Below are 17,153 nucleotides of genomic sequence, written 5' to 3' on the forward strand. Positions count from 1 at the left end.
ACCATTCTTTGGAAGGACAGATATTGAAGCTGAAGCTCAAATACTTTGGCTATTAAATGAAAAAAGAAGACTCATTGGAAACGACTCTGATGTTGAGAAAGGTTGAGGGCGAAAGGAGAAGGAGGAGACAGCAGAGGATGAGATGGTTAGATAGTGTCATTGACCCAATGAACATGAATTTAGGACTCCAGGAGACAGTGGAGCACCGGTGTGTGTGTGTGAAGAGTTGGTCACGACTTAGTGACTAAACAACAAAATTTTCAAAATTCAAAAGAAATTTACTCCATGCCGCTCCTATGCCCCTAAATTCCTGACTTTTAATCATGCTAGGACAATTTATTAATAATCTTAATAATTAATTAATAACTAATATTAATAATTAATAATCTACAGTAACTAGAGAGTGGCAAGTTGTCTATTCCAGCCTAAGCAGACATCATAAATTAGAAAATACATGGGCAGCAGTTATGTTGTGCAAAGACTGAGATTTTTAAAAGCCACATCTGCCTATTTTTTTCCATCTGCTTATAGATATAGCACCACAATCCTAGTCACAAGGGACTGGAGGGGAAAACTGATTTGATATATTTATGACAGGGATTTCCACAGGCCAGAAATTTCAGCATAATGACATAGACAGCTTTTTTGGTGCTGGCAGATTCCCTGCCATACCTGGCTTCTTACAATACATCAGTGTTTCTCAACCTTAGCAACTTTAAGATATATGGATTTCAACTCCAGAATGCTGGCTGGGGAATTCTGGCAGTTGCAGTCCATACACCCTTTTTTATTGCTTTTAAAATAATGACATAGAATTTATGTTCATACCTATTTGGCTAATCAGTTGCCTGAATTGGTCAAGATAACTTTGTCCATCTGGTGTAATCCCAAGTTTTCTGATTCCCCGATTGAATTTCTCTGCTCTCTCAAATGGGTACTAGAAAAAAAATTGATAATATATTACAAACAAGCATTGTTTATGAAAAATTGATATCAAGCCCTTTTGAGTTTCCCATGTATTGATGCATTTTTTTCTACTTTATTAATTTCTATATTCCTATAAAAAGAAGACATATATATATTGAAGATTAGTTAAATCTTGTAACAACTACATTGTCCTTTATTTACAAAATATTTGTAGAAAACTTCTGAGAATAGCTTCCGCCAGGGCCAGGAGGACGCAAAGATGGCTAGTGCAGGTAGCCAGGTTCCTCAGCAGAAAAAGTGGCAAGTGTAGGAATGATTTACAGGAGCAACGTGTGACCTTCCTTGACAGCTTATTGATTTTGCTGACTATGGGACGCTGCAACTATCATAAGTTTGAGACAGTTGCCTATTCTCTTGATAGTGATCACCTGACTGCAGGGGTCCTGGGATATCAGGACCTTTGAGGGCAAATCATAGATACTCTTTGTCCAGTGTCTACTTTGGACACTCACTGAATGAGTGGTCATTAACTGAGGACTACCTTTATAGACTCATTAATGAGACAGAACTAATCTCTAAATTTTATGTGTATACACACACAGGCTTATTTTAGAAGAAGCACTTTGAAATTTCTCTATCCTTGGTATTAATAACCATGATCGCTAAATAAAAATTCAGTCTTACTTTGGGATGGGTAATCTCAGGGATAAACAAAACAATGTCCTCAAATAGCTTTCTTGGCATGCATCACATTCTTTGCCTTACTGCTATCTTGTAACTTATCATGATACTTTCAGCAGTATTTGATACTGTATCAACCCTCTCATGGAAGTTGTTTTCTAAGCTTATTGTGCCCATCGGTCCCAAAAATTTGCTTATTCTTGGCTCAGCTAACTATTCTAAAGTATTATCCTAAAATCTCTTTCCAGAATAAATCTAAATTACTTATATGGGCTTATTTTCAGATAAGCAAATGCAGGATTGTGTTCTCAGTGAATTTAAGTTAAAAAAAATTCTCAAAAAGAGAACTATGAATCTATAAATCGCTTGTTACGTACCTTATGATCATTTTGATCTTTAATTTCCCTAAAGAATCGTATATCTTTGATCAATCTGGATTTGATGTGCTCATCATACATAAATTGACTAAAGATGTAAAATTTCTTTCTCAGAAACTGGTATGTGAAATTTACCTACAAAATATAAAACAAATACATTTTTTAAAAAAACCCTATCCCTATTGATAAAAGCAGTATTTCATCCTCTCATCGCAATGTCCAAGTACTTGCTTATTGAATAGTTGGCTGTTATTAAATGTTAGCACTCAATCACGTTATGTTACACCATAGCTTCAGTATGTAAAGTGGGAAGGTGATATCAATAACTCCGCTATCTTTCTTGATGCAAAGTATGTGTAACCACACAAAAACAGTGTTCTGTTTGCAGTAATAATATATGAATATTAGTCATATATTATGAACATATGAGACTCAAGTGTTAACCTTGTTTACAATTCCATAGTTCTCCAGAAATGAATAAGTCTTGTTACTCTGAGCTATTTATATCCAACATTATTTGTGAAAAACAAACTGCAAAGATCATCCTTATTTGAAATTAATAGTTTCTTAAAAGTTGTACTTCTGGAGACAATCAGATCCTGTTGATGCACCAGTTAAACATCACAAATTGGTAGGCAACACATTAGTAGTTGTAAAACCAATTGCAATAGTTTAGACTTAAGGCACATTGAAGAGACAAAAAACAGGTTTTTGATATATTTGTCCTGATTCTTCTAATTGGAATCCTTTTAAATAAAGATACCAAAGATAGTAACCACCTTGAATATCCACTGGGCAGAAAACAAATTGAAATAATAATACCAGCAGCAACAGTACAACAAATGGGTTTGGAGAAATGCGACTAGCTTGGGCCACAGTGGCAATTCTGACCCCTTAAGCCTGCCTATAACTGCTTGAATTAACTCATGTTCATTCCCACATCTCAAAAACAGCCTGAAAAAGCTTGCTTCTATCTATAGTTGATATACAGGGATTCGTTGCATGCATCTACATGCATCTCCCTCCAGGAATGGTTACTTTTACATACTGCATGAGTAATTAACAATCTTTCACTTTCATGTATCGACTACTAGTGAATTATCCAGCAGAGATCTATTTGAAAGTTGCAAAAACTAGAAAGCTAAAGGAAGCTATAAACACTCAATTGAAGTGAGAGCTCCAGCCCATGGCCATTCCTTTGTGGCATGCATAGGGCTCAGTATTCTCCCCACTACGTGAAATTGGGTGAGATCATTTGCCATCCTGGGTGGAGTATCATGAGTATGCTATGATACTCAACTTTGTATCTACACCCCTGATGATCCAAGTGATGCTGTTGTTGACCTCTTGTGGTGCCTGGAGGCTATAGAGACCTGGATGGCAAGACTGATAGCTTTGGGTGAATGGAGCTTCAAGATCCATAACTTTTAAGATCCAGAACTTTTAACATCCTTAGTTCTGGATGGGATTGTGCTACCGCAGAGCCAGTCTGCAACTCAGGGGTTCTTCTGGTCTTGTGATTCCTGTTTAAACAGCAAGCTGCATTCGCTGCTGTTTGCTTCTGGGTACAATTCAAGGTGTTGGTTATCACCTTTAAAGCCCTGTATGGTATGGGTCCAGGTTACTTGAGGAACCGTCTCAGCCCAATGGGACTGGCTGGCCTCACCTGTCCTGGCATGCTGCGGGCCCCATAAGTCTAGGAATTCCGGCTGCAGGGTTCAGGAAAAGACGTTTTTCTGTCATGACTTTTGCTCTTTGGAACATTTTGCCCCCTGAGGTGAGATCTGCTCCCACCCTTCTGATCTTCCATAAAAGCCTGAAGACCTGGCTCTGATAGTTGGCTTGGGGCCTACGAGGGAATATACTAGGTGGTTGATGGATTAAGAGGAGACCCCACCTCACCCCCCCCCAGTGCATTCTGTCCCCTCCCCTCCCATCTTTTAATTGTAATTTTTATTGTTATCGGAAATATTTATTTTTTTATGCTTTCATTGTAAGCCACCCAGTCACCTCAAGGCAAGAGAGGTGGCAAATAAATTTAATAAATAAATGCAAGTTTATGCCATGAATTTAGCAGTTACACCACTGCAAAAGGAACATTTTTTCTACTATGATTAAAACGTGCTCTCTGCTGTTTATAATACACTTAGTAAAGAAATCAATGCTAAATCACATAGCAATACTTACTGTTGTGTTCATAATTCCTGTGCCATGTGTTCGAATTGAATTAGCTATGTGTCTTATATTTATTGTGTTCAGATGTTTGTTATTGCTAATTCTTTCAATGAAGATCTGCAATGACACAATTGTTGTATAATTTCAATAGTCATCAAAAGGATATCAGTTAATTATTGGGACTTTATCACTTTTCCCTCACCTGATTATTGAGATTGTACAGGTATCGGGATACAAATACATGAATATTTCTCATAATTTCCAGTACATCCAAGCCCTGAAACAAGAAGAGGCAATTGTAAAATCCAAATAAAATTATCTGAAAAACACAAGAAACATCTGGCCATCCAATCCAATGAAACAGGATCAAGTCCTTCCAGATCTTGTCTATATGGGACTGTCTTCCAATGGGATTTTGAAAGTGGGCATTTTTAGTTGCTTTCCCCATTCTTTGGAATTCTCTCCCCATGGAGATCTGTTCTGTTCCTTCCCTCTTCAATTTTAGGAAAACAATTGAGAAAGGTTTTGTTTCGTCTAGCACAGAAGGAATGCATGTTGTAGTTGAAGACTGGAATTTGGCAATTTGGTATGTTTTCTGTTTCTTACTTTGATGTTATTAATTTTTGGAACAGAAGACATACAAATAAAGAATATTTAAATACAATGAATTTATGTAAGTGTAGAAGAACGTTTGTTTCAAGCTAGAAAATGTAGTCAGTTATTCGAAACTGGTATTTAATTTCATCCTTGAATAACAATTTATAAGCAATCACAATAAGAATATACCTCCAAAATGATAAAAATACAACATATCCAAAAGCCCATGCAACTCGATTACATGTCTGTGTCATTGTAAACTCAGAGCAATGTATTTCTTTTTATATTGGGCTTAGCAAGAAGAAGTCCTACTTAATTGCCTGTTCCCTAATACTAATAGCAGGAGTTCCCTAAAAGCAGAGAAGCAGGAATACCACTGGATTTTAAGGAAAAATAAATACTTAGTTATTAATTAGTGGCTGATAAAGCCACACTCATCTTTAGCCTTGTTTTTTTTTAGCCCCTTTTGCATTTTAAATTTTATGTTTGAAATTGTTTCTGTATTTATTTTTCCTACATTGCAAGCTGCCCAGAGTCCCTTTGGATAGCGTATAATTTTAATTATTAATTTTAATAATAGCAATCAATTAATCAATCGATCTGTTAATGCACAAACTTCTGAATAACTTTAAAAAAAATACAGAACAATTTCTTTGTACACTTCATACCTGTTCTAAAGTCTGACTTGGAAGATGTGCTTCTGCCATAATTAAACCATAGCGCTGAGTTGCTAAATTCCTCATTTCACTGTAGGTAGCCCAGTCATGCAGAGCTACTGTAGTTAGATTGTAAAAAGTCTTGTCTAGGTAATGAGTCACATGAGCTGTAAAAAAGAGGGAGTAAGATAATTTAGCCCAATTAATATGTGAAAAACCTGCTTATTCCAGATAGTTCATTTCCGCATTAAATGATGTAGGAAATGCCTCTTAAAAGTAATTTCTCAAGTTACAGTTAGCATAAAAGTTGAGAAACTGAAAACAAATCAAGTAGATAAGTTTTGGAACTGTAACAATAGCAATAAATAAACCACCAGAGTCGTGCAAGTAGAAACAAACAAACAAATGTCTACCTTTGATATCTATGAACCGATTAAAAAAGCGAATTGGGTTTAAAGAGAAGAAGTGAGCAAGATCCTTCATTCCAACTTTGAATGGATTTCGGTCATCTAGTTTTAAGTGCGTGTGTACTGACAGGCGCAAATCCTTTTCGATTTCTTTGCATAACTTGTCTAGAAGGTGCTGCTTGAAACAAAAATGTTAATAAAGTTTATTTTCAGAGGATGGCATATCTTAATCTTCACAGCACACTGGTTAATAGATAAGAATTCTATAAAGCAAAACAAGATTGCACCTTCATAATGAACTGGAAGAGGAGCACTTGGCTCTGGCAATATTTGAAACTCGAGTTAAGAGATGGCAGCCCCCATAACAAAGAGGCAGGGTAGAGATGCAAAATAAATTTGACTTATACCAAAGAAGATTTTCACTTGAAAAACTATCCACTTCAAAACGTCCTTTTATGTAAAAATTGTAATCTTGCTAGGTTCATTCCTGCAAGAAGTAAGACAATTTCTCATGAGTGACCCCTTTTGGTTTTCAAATAATGTTCCAAGCCAGGATTATCAAACTCAAGGCCCACAGGCCAGATCGGGACTGAGGGGTGCTTAAATCTGACCCATGGGGGCGGCCTGGAAATAATAAAGGACCGGCCCACAGTGTCTCTGGGTGCCAAAATGAGGCACGGGGGGGCGCATGTGGCCCCCGCACCCCATTTTGGCTGGCAGAGTGCTGCAGAAGGCATCCGTCCCGTCTCCCCACCCCCTGACCAGCCCATGGAGAACTACAATGCTGATCGGCCCTCAAAGACATCCAGTTTGACACCCCTGTTCTAAGCCAGAAATATATTAAGCAAATACTGTAAATATCTATGATATAACATGTTTACCTTGTTCCATACAGCTTAATTATTGGTCCCTGACAAATAATTATCAGCCATCTATGAATATTTTATTTAAACTGTAAGAATACATTATATGCATCAATTATCACAAGTTCCATTCTAAGAGCCAAGAGGGAGCAAATAGAGGATGGTCAAAATGAGAAGTTTATGTATATGCTTTTATTTAAAAAAAAAAAAAAGGATATAGCTGCAACTAAATAATATCTTCTCTAAATGGAAACAATAATTGAGAAATGGTTTTAAAAAGAACCAAATAAACACATTTTTATTTAACTTCCAATAATTAAGAAGCAAATTTTATTAACTTTAAAAACCTGAAATTATCTGTACATATTGAGATTGATCATAATGACTGAAATATTAAAATTAAAACAGAAATTTAATATTACTTATATATTTAATATTTCAATTCTAATACAGTAAGATATTTTTCTGTAGGTCTACAATAAATTACATGTTAATTGTTACTCTTTAGCTTACTTATATCTACAGTTACTAGACCACTGTATATTTAAGTTTATGTAGACTTCTGTTAATCCTTAATAGATTTGAATACACACTCCTTATACAGGTGTAATTCAGAATGAATACAATGCATGCGCTCTAACCTTATTGAAAACATCCATGATTTCTCTGTCATAGCTTTCTAGGAGTATTTCAAAGGAATCCAAATGCCTTGAATGCATCATAGCTGGTACACAATCCCGCAATGCTCTAAACATATACTGAAAAAATAATCCAATTTAATGAAGAATTCAGACAACTATACATATTCACAGACACGAAAAAGTAAACATAAATTATTCAAAATCCAGATCCTAAATGGTGGCCCTCTAAAAGTGCATTTTGAGGGTTTGTTGGATGGATTAATTAGAAGAATGAGTCTCTAAAATCTTCCAACTTGCATAATCTGTGTTTCTCCCTACTGTGTTTGCAAAAGGTCTCAAACTATAAATTTGTTGATAAATTATAAATTTGTTAATGTGAACTACATTCAATTAAAATTATATTGTTTTATAATTATGGCTTGTTTCCATCAAGCATAATTAAGATCGATAATGATTTATTTAGATTTATGCAGAGGTGATATTCAGCAGGTTCTGACCAGTTCTGGAGAACCGGTAGTGGAAATTTTGAGTAGTTCGGAGAACCGCCAAATATCATCTCTGACTGGCCTCACCCCCATCTATTTTCTGCCTCCTGAGTCCCAGCTGATCGGCTGGGTCTTCTTTTGTTGCCCTGCACAGGAGAACGGAGCTGGAAATCGGGTTAGTGGGGTGGGGAGTGAATGGGATTTTGCAGTATCCTTCCCTTGCCATGCCCACAAAGCCACGCCCACAAAGCCATGCCATGCCCACAGAACCGGTAGTAAAAAAAATTGAATCCCACCACTGGATTTATATAATATACATTAGCATTCTGACTGGGGAATTCTGAGAGTTGTAAGTCCACACATCTTAAAGTTGCCAAGATTGAGAAACGGTGCACTGTTTATAACAATGGAATGAAAGCTACTGAATATTTTGTCAAAGCTTTGCTTAAGAGGATGAACAGGTAAACCCAATTTACCTATCCTAACCCAATTTATTCAATCCTAACCATTATCCAACTCAGCCTCAAGTCCCAACTTCAAATGAACTGTTCTTCCTATCTATCATTTAAGCCAGGGGTGTGAAATTGGCGGCCCATGGGCCAGATGCATCACACACAGGCCATGCCTACCCCAGCTCCGCGAAGGGAAAAAACATCATGAAACATCACATGACGGCAACATGATGCGGCAAGTTTGACACCCATGATCTAAGCTATGATTCAGGAAATAAATCTAAGACATGCTTGGTCTAATTTCTTTTTCCTCTTTTAATTTTTACTTCTAGAACAAACTATATTTCATATATTACTATAGTTAAAAATTTGTAGGGTGGACTTTTTCTTATGAATTAAGCAATAGGTGAAATTGCATTAGAACTGCAGGTAGTCGTCAACTTACCTGAAACCATTTGTCTAGTGACCATTCAAAGTTACAACACAGAAAAAAGTGACTTATGACAGTTTTTCACACTTATGACCATGGCAACATCCCCACGGTCAGATGGTTCAAATTTGAGCATGTGGCAACTGGCACATGCTTATTATAACAGTTGCACTATCCCAGAACTATGTGCTCACCATTTGTATCCTTCCCAACGAACTTCCAACAAGTAAATGGGAGAAGCTAGATTCTCCTAACCACATGATTCCGTTAACAACTGCCTTGCTTACTAATGGAAATTTTGAGCTCAACTGTGGTTGTTAGTCAAGGACTGCCTGTACAACATCTCTGAAATTTTCCTGGCTGTTTCAGATTTAATGTTTTACTTACATGTAATCTTGCAGCATCCACTGCATTCTCATAAACATCATCCAGATAAATTGGAAATATTGTTCTGTGCCAGTACAAAAAGCAACAATCACACTGTGCTTGGACTCTAAAATGAAAAAAATTAATGTTATTAGGAAAATAAATATTCATATTTCATACAGAACTAATTTCAAAGTACCATATTTTTACTCAGAATGCATTTTACAATCTATCTTCATAATCGTAAGAGATAAAACTTGAGTTCTAAACAAACATACATTCTCGGGGATGCTGACTTCTATTTTTAAAGCTCAATTTTATAGTGAAAATATACCATCCAGTCTACAGCAAGCATCATTATATGACAAACCTTCTGCCATACCACCCTATTCTGGGTATCTCAGGATGTAAGACGTTATCATTTTATAGCTTTATTTACCGTTCCCTAAGTTCACTGATTAAGGCCAACTTTTTCATAACTACTTGAAGAGGAAGGAGTTCTTCATCTTTAAATGTTTTCTGGAAAAAAAAAATAGAGGGGCAAGCTATTGGTTGCATCAGTTGCTATCAAACTAATATTTGCATCAGTCATTAACCATAAAACTCCTTATATTATTCCTTATAAGTAGATAAGAAAGGAACAGTTACACTCACCATTTGTGTGCCCACACTGAGGGCGAGAGAAACGATGAGTCTCCTCTGTTTTGTGCTAGGGCCATTGAGGGTGTTTTCAGCCAGCACAAGAGCAGAAAGTACATCAAGGCGCTGTTCACTGTACTTTTTGTCAGAAATTACTCTTTTCTTTAAATGATAAAGATAAAAGGGAAGGGGAAGGGACAGAGAAAACCAGCATTTTGGGATTAGTAATTCAGAAAACTCTTCAGCCAGTAAACTTTATTTCAGAGATTGACAAATACTGTATATTTCTTTTTTTAAATTCCAAGCTAAACCAGATTTAAAGCCAAAACAAATTAATCCAGTGATTAAAATTTACATACTAGCAAACCAAAGGATTCCTTGTTTCGCATTTTCATATCCAAATGAGCATAAATGATGTCAGGATTTATTTTTGCCACTCTGAAGTTCCTTATAATTTATTCAAGCAGCTTGTCTAGTTTTTATAATTGCTGAGCTTAAAATCGTTTGAAATTGTTTTCCTACCTTGGCTACAGCAATGGCATTGAGAGCCTGATGCTGAAGATGCTGAATTATATGTGTGACTGAATCAGCAACAGTCATACTTCTTCTGTAAAATGTATATTCTATTGCCTGAAGTTGTGCAAATTTCAGAGCACAAAATAAAAACGAAAGTTAATATCAAATTCTGCAATCAATCAGTTAATCAATTCTCACATGTATTGTCTCATCTGCATACAAAAGGTCAAATTTAAAACAAGTTTAATTAAAATGAAATATGATTTTTTTCAAACCAAAATTTCTAACGTAGCATGAACTTTTGAAAGAAGCATCATTAAGTTGTATTAACAAATCATAGACTATGATAACATTACAAAGATTGTTAGATTTTTAGGTAACTATATATTTTTATGTGTGTCCCATGAGTGGGTTAGACACTGTTGACACAAGAATACAAATATAGACAAATATATGTTTTTGTAGACAAATATATTTTTTTAAATTGCCATTTACTAGAAGTGTGCAATGTTTCACTTAACAAAATATTACTTCAAATTGTGAATAGCTGTTTGCAACTCTTGAAAGCATCTGTAGAGGGTGGCCATACGATCCTATGAAAGGATGCAGCTGCTTTAAAGAGCACAGACAGTTGCTAGATTCATATGCTTGTGCATTCTGAAGAATCATATTGAAGAGCTTACTGTTCAGTTTCGTCCTATGTCATTAATTAAATATGCATCATTTATGCTAAAATATTATTAAAGAACCATTGTTGATATTTGTGTCACTGAGGATATGCAAGCACCTTGACTTACTTTGAGTAGTTCCACAAGCCTGCATAATGCTTTAACTGAGGTTTTGGTCATTGGCTTCGGCATTGACATGTGCAGATTCATTGTAGTTGTGATTATGTTTCTAAGGCTGTAAGCATAGAGAAAGCCCTAAAAAATGAGAAAAATGAATCAATTACAACTTCCTTGTGTCCTTATAAATTTAAGTTTCTAAAACTGGTTGCATTTGCCAGTATCTTTGACTCTTTGTGGAAAAGATCAATGGCAGTGACTAGTGCAATCTCTTCCCATATTCACTGAGACACCTTCTGTCCTATGAATACTGAAGAAATTGATTCAGACACCTCCTGGCTCTTCTGGAGGTGCGCAGTTGGTGGTCAATATCTTGATCTTGTTTTGAGAGGAGGTATTTTCTGTCATCTTGAAGAACGCTGTAGGTGCACCATCTCCTTAAGAAGTGTTCCTTAAATGCAACTATACCACACAACCATTGCTCTGTCTCCAACTTTCCCTTTTAGGAACTGTTGTTGAGGTAATGAGGCAAAGACAACTACAGAACACTCTGGAGTAAGCAAGCCATTCAGCCCTTTTCAGTCAGGACTGAGACCCACTGCAACTACCAGTGTCCATAGTATTCTTCCAGAGAATTTGCATGAATTAGACGTTAGAGTCCAATTTTGAATCAACAATATTGTTTTGAATTAATAACATTGTTTTATGGTTATAATTTTAAATGTCAATTCAATCAATGGGTTTCAATTAATGCTTCAATTTTTAATTAATATATCAAAATAGTGACATATAAAAACATATTTTGGTGTCTACACATTGTATTTCTCTAGGCAACTTACTTACAGATATATTATTTTATCAAGTTAATTGTTCAGGGTTTTGTTTTTTGTGTCTTACTAACATCATCATATAGTTTTATCTATAAGATGAGTATCTTATAGAAGTTTTTTAAATTCTTACTTGAGACATATAATTCTATTTGTAATGATATATTTTATATCGGTCAATGACTGCAATAAAATCTATTCATTCATAATTTCTAATCAATTTGTGCATAAGAATGGGGGATTGTGTAATATGGATCTGATTGTATACTGTATATACAGTATTTTCTGATCGTTTTTTGAAACTAAGCATATACATACTTGTTGTGGCCCCGATTCCCGAACCTATGCTGTCAGAGGAAGAGGACCTGGAAAATGAGGAGGAGGAAGTGGGAATGCCTTCCTCCCCAGGACCTTCCTCTCTGGCAATGCCTTCCTCCCCAGGACCTTCCTCCCTGGTAATGCCTCAGGTTCCATCAGACAACAGAGAGGAACAGCCTGAGATTAATCAGGAGGAAGGCATGTCGGAGCAGCCCCTGACAGGGAGTAAAGAGGAAGAGTGTTGGCTCGACCCTAAGCAGCGTCGTAGGGAGAAACGTGAGCAGCAACGTAGGAGGCGTGGGAGGGCCAGAGAGTGAGCTGAGTCATTGAGCCACACCCCACAGGGGATAAAAGTAGGTGTGTTTTCTCCTTAAACTTTGTACGGGACAAAGTTTAACCTTACTTCAGATTTTCTTTGTGGACTGCCTTGTGATTTTCTGTGAGTAAAACTTTATTTGCTATCAGTTAGGACTTGGCAGGCAGGACGTGGTGGAATGCCAAGAATATTATCAGTTCCAAAGAATTAACTCTGTGAAGTCCGAGCCAGCTTGCCTGCCTGTGTTTGTGTGTGTGTGTGTACTCTTTCATCTTTTGGGAAAGAGGAAAGGCGAGACAGAACACATACCTGTATAAAAACATTGCATCTATTACTGAGATCTTCAGCAAACTTATCCATCCTTTGTTCCCTTGACAAAAGAGATTCCATTTTCATCATCCAGGAGCTCACAAATACATAATAAGTTTGCATCTCTCTAAAAAGAAAATGAATAATAGTTTCTTAAACATTTTGAAACCATACTAAAATTTAGAAGGCTAAACGATGATTTGAAATGATCTCTGAATTCAGAAACAATGGCTTGTTATCAGGTGCCAAACCTACTAGGACAAAACAAAAACTTGTAGGGAAGAAAAAATAAGTGTTTACTCCCCAAACTTACTTTGTAAGTAACTGAGCCTTTTGCTGTAAAAAACTTTCTCTCTGTAATTTAATTGCATGAAAACTTTTTCTGTCCAGAAGCTTGGCAACAGCTGGCATCTTCTGAATCAAAAAGTTGTCAGCAAACCAAATGACATTAGCTGTTAGTGTGATAGCCGGCACCTAGAACATTAGCAGAAAATTTTAGGAAAAAAAGAGAAAAAAACTTTTAGAATAGATAATAGATTTTCATAACAAATGTATTCCAAGACCCTTAATGAACCATTCTTTTACTACACAAATTTTACAATTATAAAAATGTTCTAATTTTACTTGCATTATTCTACTAAGCATTCCAAGACATGATCTCAGTGTCATATAACATCAATTCATTCCCCAAAGTTATTTCCTTAGCATTTAAAAATAGTCAAGCCTATACAGTATTTGCAGAAGAAACATGGACATGGAAACAGTAGGCATTTATAATGAGATAAATGAAAAGGAGATTTGATAACATCCCCATACTAAGACTATTTACATGTCCAGATATTTTTGTAAAGGAAGGGCTAAGCCATACATGACTAAATAATATCTCTCACTGAAATCCATTTGTTATACAGTTATGATTAAACTATTAACTTGATAACATTTATTGTCGAACTACTAGCCATTCTACACAAGGGCATTATACCAAATAATGCACTTCATCCTTTACCAAACATTCTAAGCACTGTAGATCTGAAAATACGATTTTGCAGTTTCTTTAACTTTTGGTGGATATAAATTTTGTTTAGCACATCTCCTATGCAAATTTTCAAGTTATGACTTGAAAATTCTTATAGACAATTTGAGGGAAGGGTATCTATTGTTTATGAAAGCAGTTCAATAAAAAAGTAACATCACAGTGCCAATTTTTATCATTTATGAAATGGTATTTCATTTGCACTATGACACTGCATCTACTGTTTAATAAAATGATGTAAATTGTTACAGGTATTTGAACTGTTGTATGCAAAGCCTTTTGTATTGAGGTCCACTAAATCGAGCTTTCATTCTAGTAAAGAGCAGGAACACTACTTGCTGCAATTATAAAAAAAGATTGAATATGATCATAAATTTAATTCTGATTGTTATTTATTGCAATGTTATTCACAAACATCTAATTTTACATTGGTTATCAAATTCTAAGTTCGATAAAAGTTACAAGCAGTAAAATATTCACCTTTTTGCAAATGTCCAGTAACAATTTGTAAAATTTCTTATCTATAGTTCGAAAAATCTGAAAATGTAGTACAAAGAGTCCACAAATCCCAACATACTTATCTCTCTGATCAATTTCAGAAGGTTCACCTTAAAGAAACAGGCACAAAAATTAGTTTTTGAAATTTACCAAAAAATATAGATTCTTAATATTAATATACTGTAAAAAGGTTCTGCTGTGCATTACCGAGTTTAGCTTCAACGTTTGCAAAAATTGTGCGAATACTATGTGCAAACTCTTCAGCAAATATGCTATTCTTTGACACTGACACGCCTCCATTGAGACAGTCAAATTGTTGTTCTATACAAGCCTGAATAAGAGAAATAAAAGCAGTTTACAGTATTAGTATTAATGAGAACAAAATCATATTCAAAACTTCATTAAAAACAAATAATAATATGTTATTCTTACTGTGTTCTATTGAAATAAAAGTTTTATTGGAAAATTAAGAGTATTAACATGGATTCATAGGGATTGCTGGTTGATCATCTCTGCTTTTTTTTATTTTTGTTAGATTCAATTTTATTTTTGTTAGATTCATGGACTGAAACCTGCAGTATTTATGGGACTCATAGCCCATTTATTTTTATTTTGTTTCCTTCTTACCAGAAGTGAGTAAAACAGCCAGAAATGACTGTAGTCTATATGATGTTCACCCACTGTTTTAATTTGTGTTTTCCAATAGCAATAGCAATAGATTTATATACCACCCCATAATGTTTTGCAGCACACCCTGGGCAATTTACAGAGTCAGAGGGTCTGGTCTGTCTAGGACAATTCGGTGTGGCCAATTTGCTGCAGTGAACTCGTCATGGTCAACTTGCCACAAGACAACTCGTCACAAGACAACAATTACACTAATAGTGAAGAAATGGTGGAATAGAATTATTAAAGAAGAAATGCCAAAGGAGAGACAAAATGAAATGTGAATGACAAAAAATAAAATGTTTTAATTATTTTAAATAATTAAACTGAATTGGTGAATTGTCCGGTGGCATTGTCCTATGGTGAGTTGTCCCTCAGTGAGTTGGCTGTGGCAAGTTGGCTACAGCGAATTGTCAAATTTCAGAGTCAGCATCTTGCCCCCAACAATCTGGGTCCTCATTTTACCAACCTCAGAAGGATGGAAGGCTGAGTCAACCTTGAGTCCTGTCAGGATTGAACTCCAATATCCTTCCCTTAAAAGTGAAATATTTTTAAAAAAACAAGTGGAAACAAAAGCTTTCTGAACAAAAGATCCAGAAATCTTACCAACAACAAACTAATTTCTGGATGCACCTAACATTTTGGCACCTAACATGTCAGAACGTTTATACAATTCAAAAGAGAAATAGAAGCTTACAAATTAAAACCATCAAAACATGTGGCAATTTTACACTATAGATTGTACTGTATTGCACAATTTTACACTACAGATTCCACAGGCCACATTTACACTCCATAAAGAAAATTAGACAGTATTTATCATACTACCTGGAATATCATGCCATCCAATAGCTGACTTTCTAATTTTAACAACAATTTTTCAAATGGTTTCAGTTTATCTTCTTGGATTCCAAATTTAGGAGGATTGTGGTGGACAGATTTTAATAGCCTGGTCAAAGAAAAGAGAGAAAAAAATAAAGGAACATTCTTTCATGGAGTCTTTCATGGATATCCCAAAGGTGTTTTTTCAGGAGGCAACTGGACTTTCTTGGTTTTTCTTTGAAGACATTTTGCTTCTTACCCAAGCTTTTTCAGCTCTGACTGGATGGTGGGGAATGGAAAGATTTATATTCTTTGCAGACAGCTGGTCATATGCATTCTTTTAGAGTCACTGAGGTCACTTGGAGGCCCCTTGGAGATCCTCAGGGTTACCTGAGTTATGCAAATGGATTCTTGGCTTCAGGATGTTTTCTGCCGTGTGTCCTTTCACTGTTGAAGACTGGCGCAGGCTGTTGGAGATGAGTCTATGTTGTCTGCATCTCAAACTGAAGCACAAATGGTTCCTACAGTCTGCAATTTCTCTGGAAATCCGTTCATACTCCCACACCAGTTGCCTCCTGAAAAAGCACCTTTGGAACAACTATGACCTGGATGATTGAGAATCTCCATAGACTCTTTCATGGACACAATTAAGTTTTAAGAATTTTCAGAGGGTTTAATGTTAAACCAAGCATATATTTTTTTTTGCTTCTTTTTAACAAAGAAATATTTTGTTATAGAAGTAGCTTTTCAGTTTGACTGCCTTCATGGGGCAGCAGGCCTGTGGAACAAAACAGATTTATTTATAGGTCTAGCCTTGGTGAAAAAAAGATGGTTATCTACATTATGGCAGAAGGTATGTGTCTAAAAGGGTCATTCAAAAATATTTCATAATGGTTGGTCATTGTACTAATATCTATATGAGTCACCTTGTAGGGGAGATGTGTGGCATAAAATTTAATTAATAAATATAATATTAAATGTTTATCATCAAATAAGTAATATTTAATAAATATTCAATTAAATAAATATTTAATGATCCCTTCCACCAAAAGTGCCATCTTGTTGGATCCAAGCTGTTTCTTCTCAGTGGCAGTACCAGCTCTGCGGAACAGCCTTGACCTTGTTAGTTTTTTGAAAGATTCTGAAGACTTGGCTATTTTCTCCAGGGATCTGGAGATTAAGTGAGTCTCACTGCTTATTATGCATTCTTTTGTGATTGGGGATTACTTTAGGCTCATCAGTTTTATGCTTGGTCCTTAATTTCTGTAGCCCACTCAGAGTCACTGTTGGTGGCCATGTGAATTGTATTAAGTAAGAGAAAGAGAGAGATAATAAATATCAATTATACTATAATGTCTTATGGAGAT

General features: G+C 35.6%; 1 protein-coding gene across 4 annotated transcripts in view; it reads right to left on the reverse strand.

Moving 5' to 3' along the window:
• The window catches only part of WASHC4 (WASH complex subunit 4), a 38,196-nt gene that overhangs the window by 9,182 nt on the left and 11,861 nt on the right, over positions 1-17,153 (reverse strand). Inside the window, exons 10-26 of one of the 4 annotated variants that reach the window (XM_026694988.2) lie at positions 15,793-15,913; positions 14,506-14,629; positions 14,281-14,408; positions 13,081-13,241; positions 12,768-12,894; positions 11,010-11,135; positions 10,219-10,326; positions 9,712-9,858; positions 9,497-9,576; positions 9,079-9,184; positions 7,325-7,441; positions 5,827-5,995; positions 5,426-5,580; positions 4,363-4,437; positions 4,173-4,277; positions 1,986-2,120; positions 829-937 (exon numbers count right to left, since the gene is read on the reverse strand). In XM_026694988.2, the coding sequence (XP_026550773.2) occupies positions 829-937; positions 1,986-2,120; positions 4,173-4,277; positions 4,363-4,437; positions 5,426-5,580; positions 5,827-5,995; positions 7,325-7,441; positions 9,079-9,184; positions 9,497-9,576; positions 9,712-9,858; positions 10,219-10,326; positions 11,010-11,135; positions 12,768-12,894; positions 13,081-13,241; positions 14,281-14,408; positions 14,506-14,629; positions 15,793-15,913 (2,093 nt within the window). Of the gene's footprint in view, positions 1-828; positions 938-1,985; positions 2,121-4,172; positions 4,278-4,362; positions 4,438-5,425; positions 5,581-5,826; positions 5,999-7,324; positions 7,442-9,078; positions 9,185-9,496; positions 9,577-9,711; positions 9,859-10,218; positions 10,327-11,009; positions 11,136-12,767; positions 12,895-13,080; positions 13,242-14,280; positions 14,409-14,505; positions 14,630-15,792; positions 15,914-17,153 lie in introns of all 4 variants that reach the window. The other 3 variants (XM_087968414.1, XM_087968416.1, XM_087968415.1) reach the window with 3 other exon arrangements.

Source organism: Notechis scutatus, chromosome 6 (assembly GCF_049901735.1).
Source record: "Notechis scutatus isolate UNSWTSFEM ecotype Mainland chromosome 6, rNotScu1.2, whole genome shotgun sequence".
Lineage (NCBI taxonomy): Eukaryota > Metazoa > Chordata > Lepidosauria > Squamata > Elapidae > Notechis > Notechis scutatus.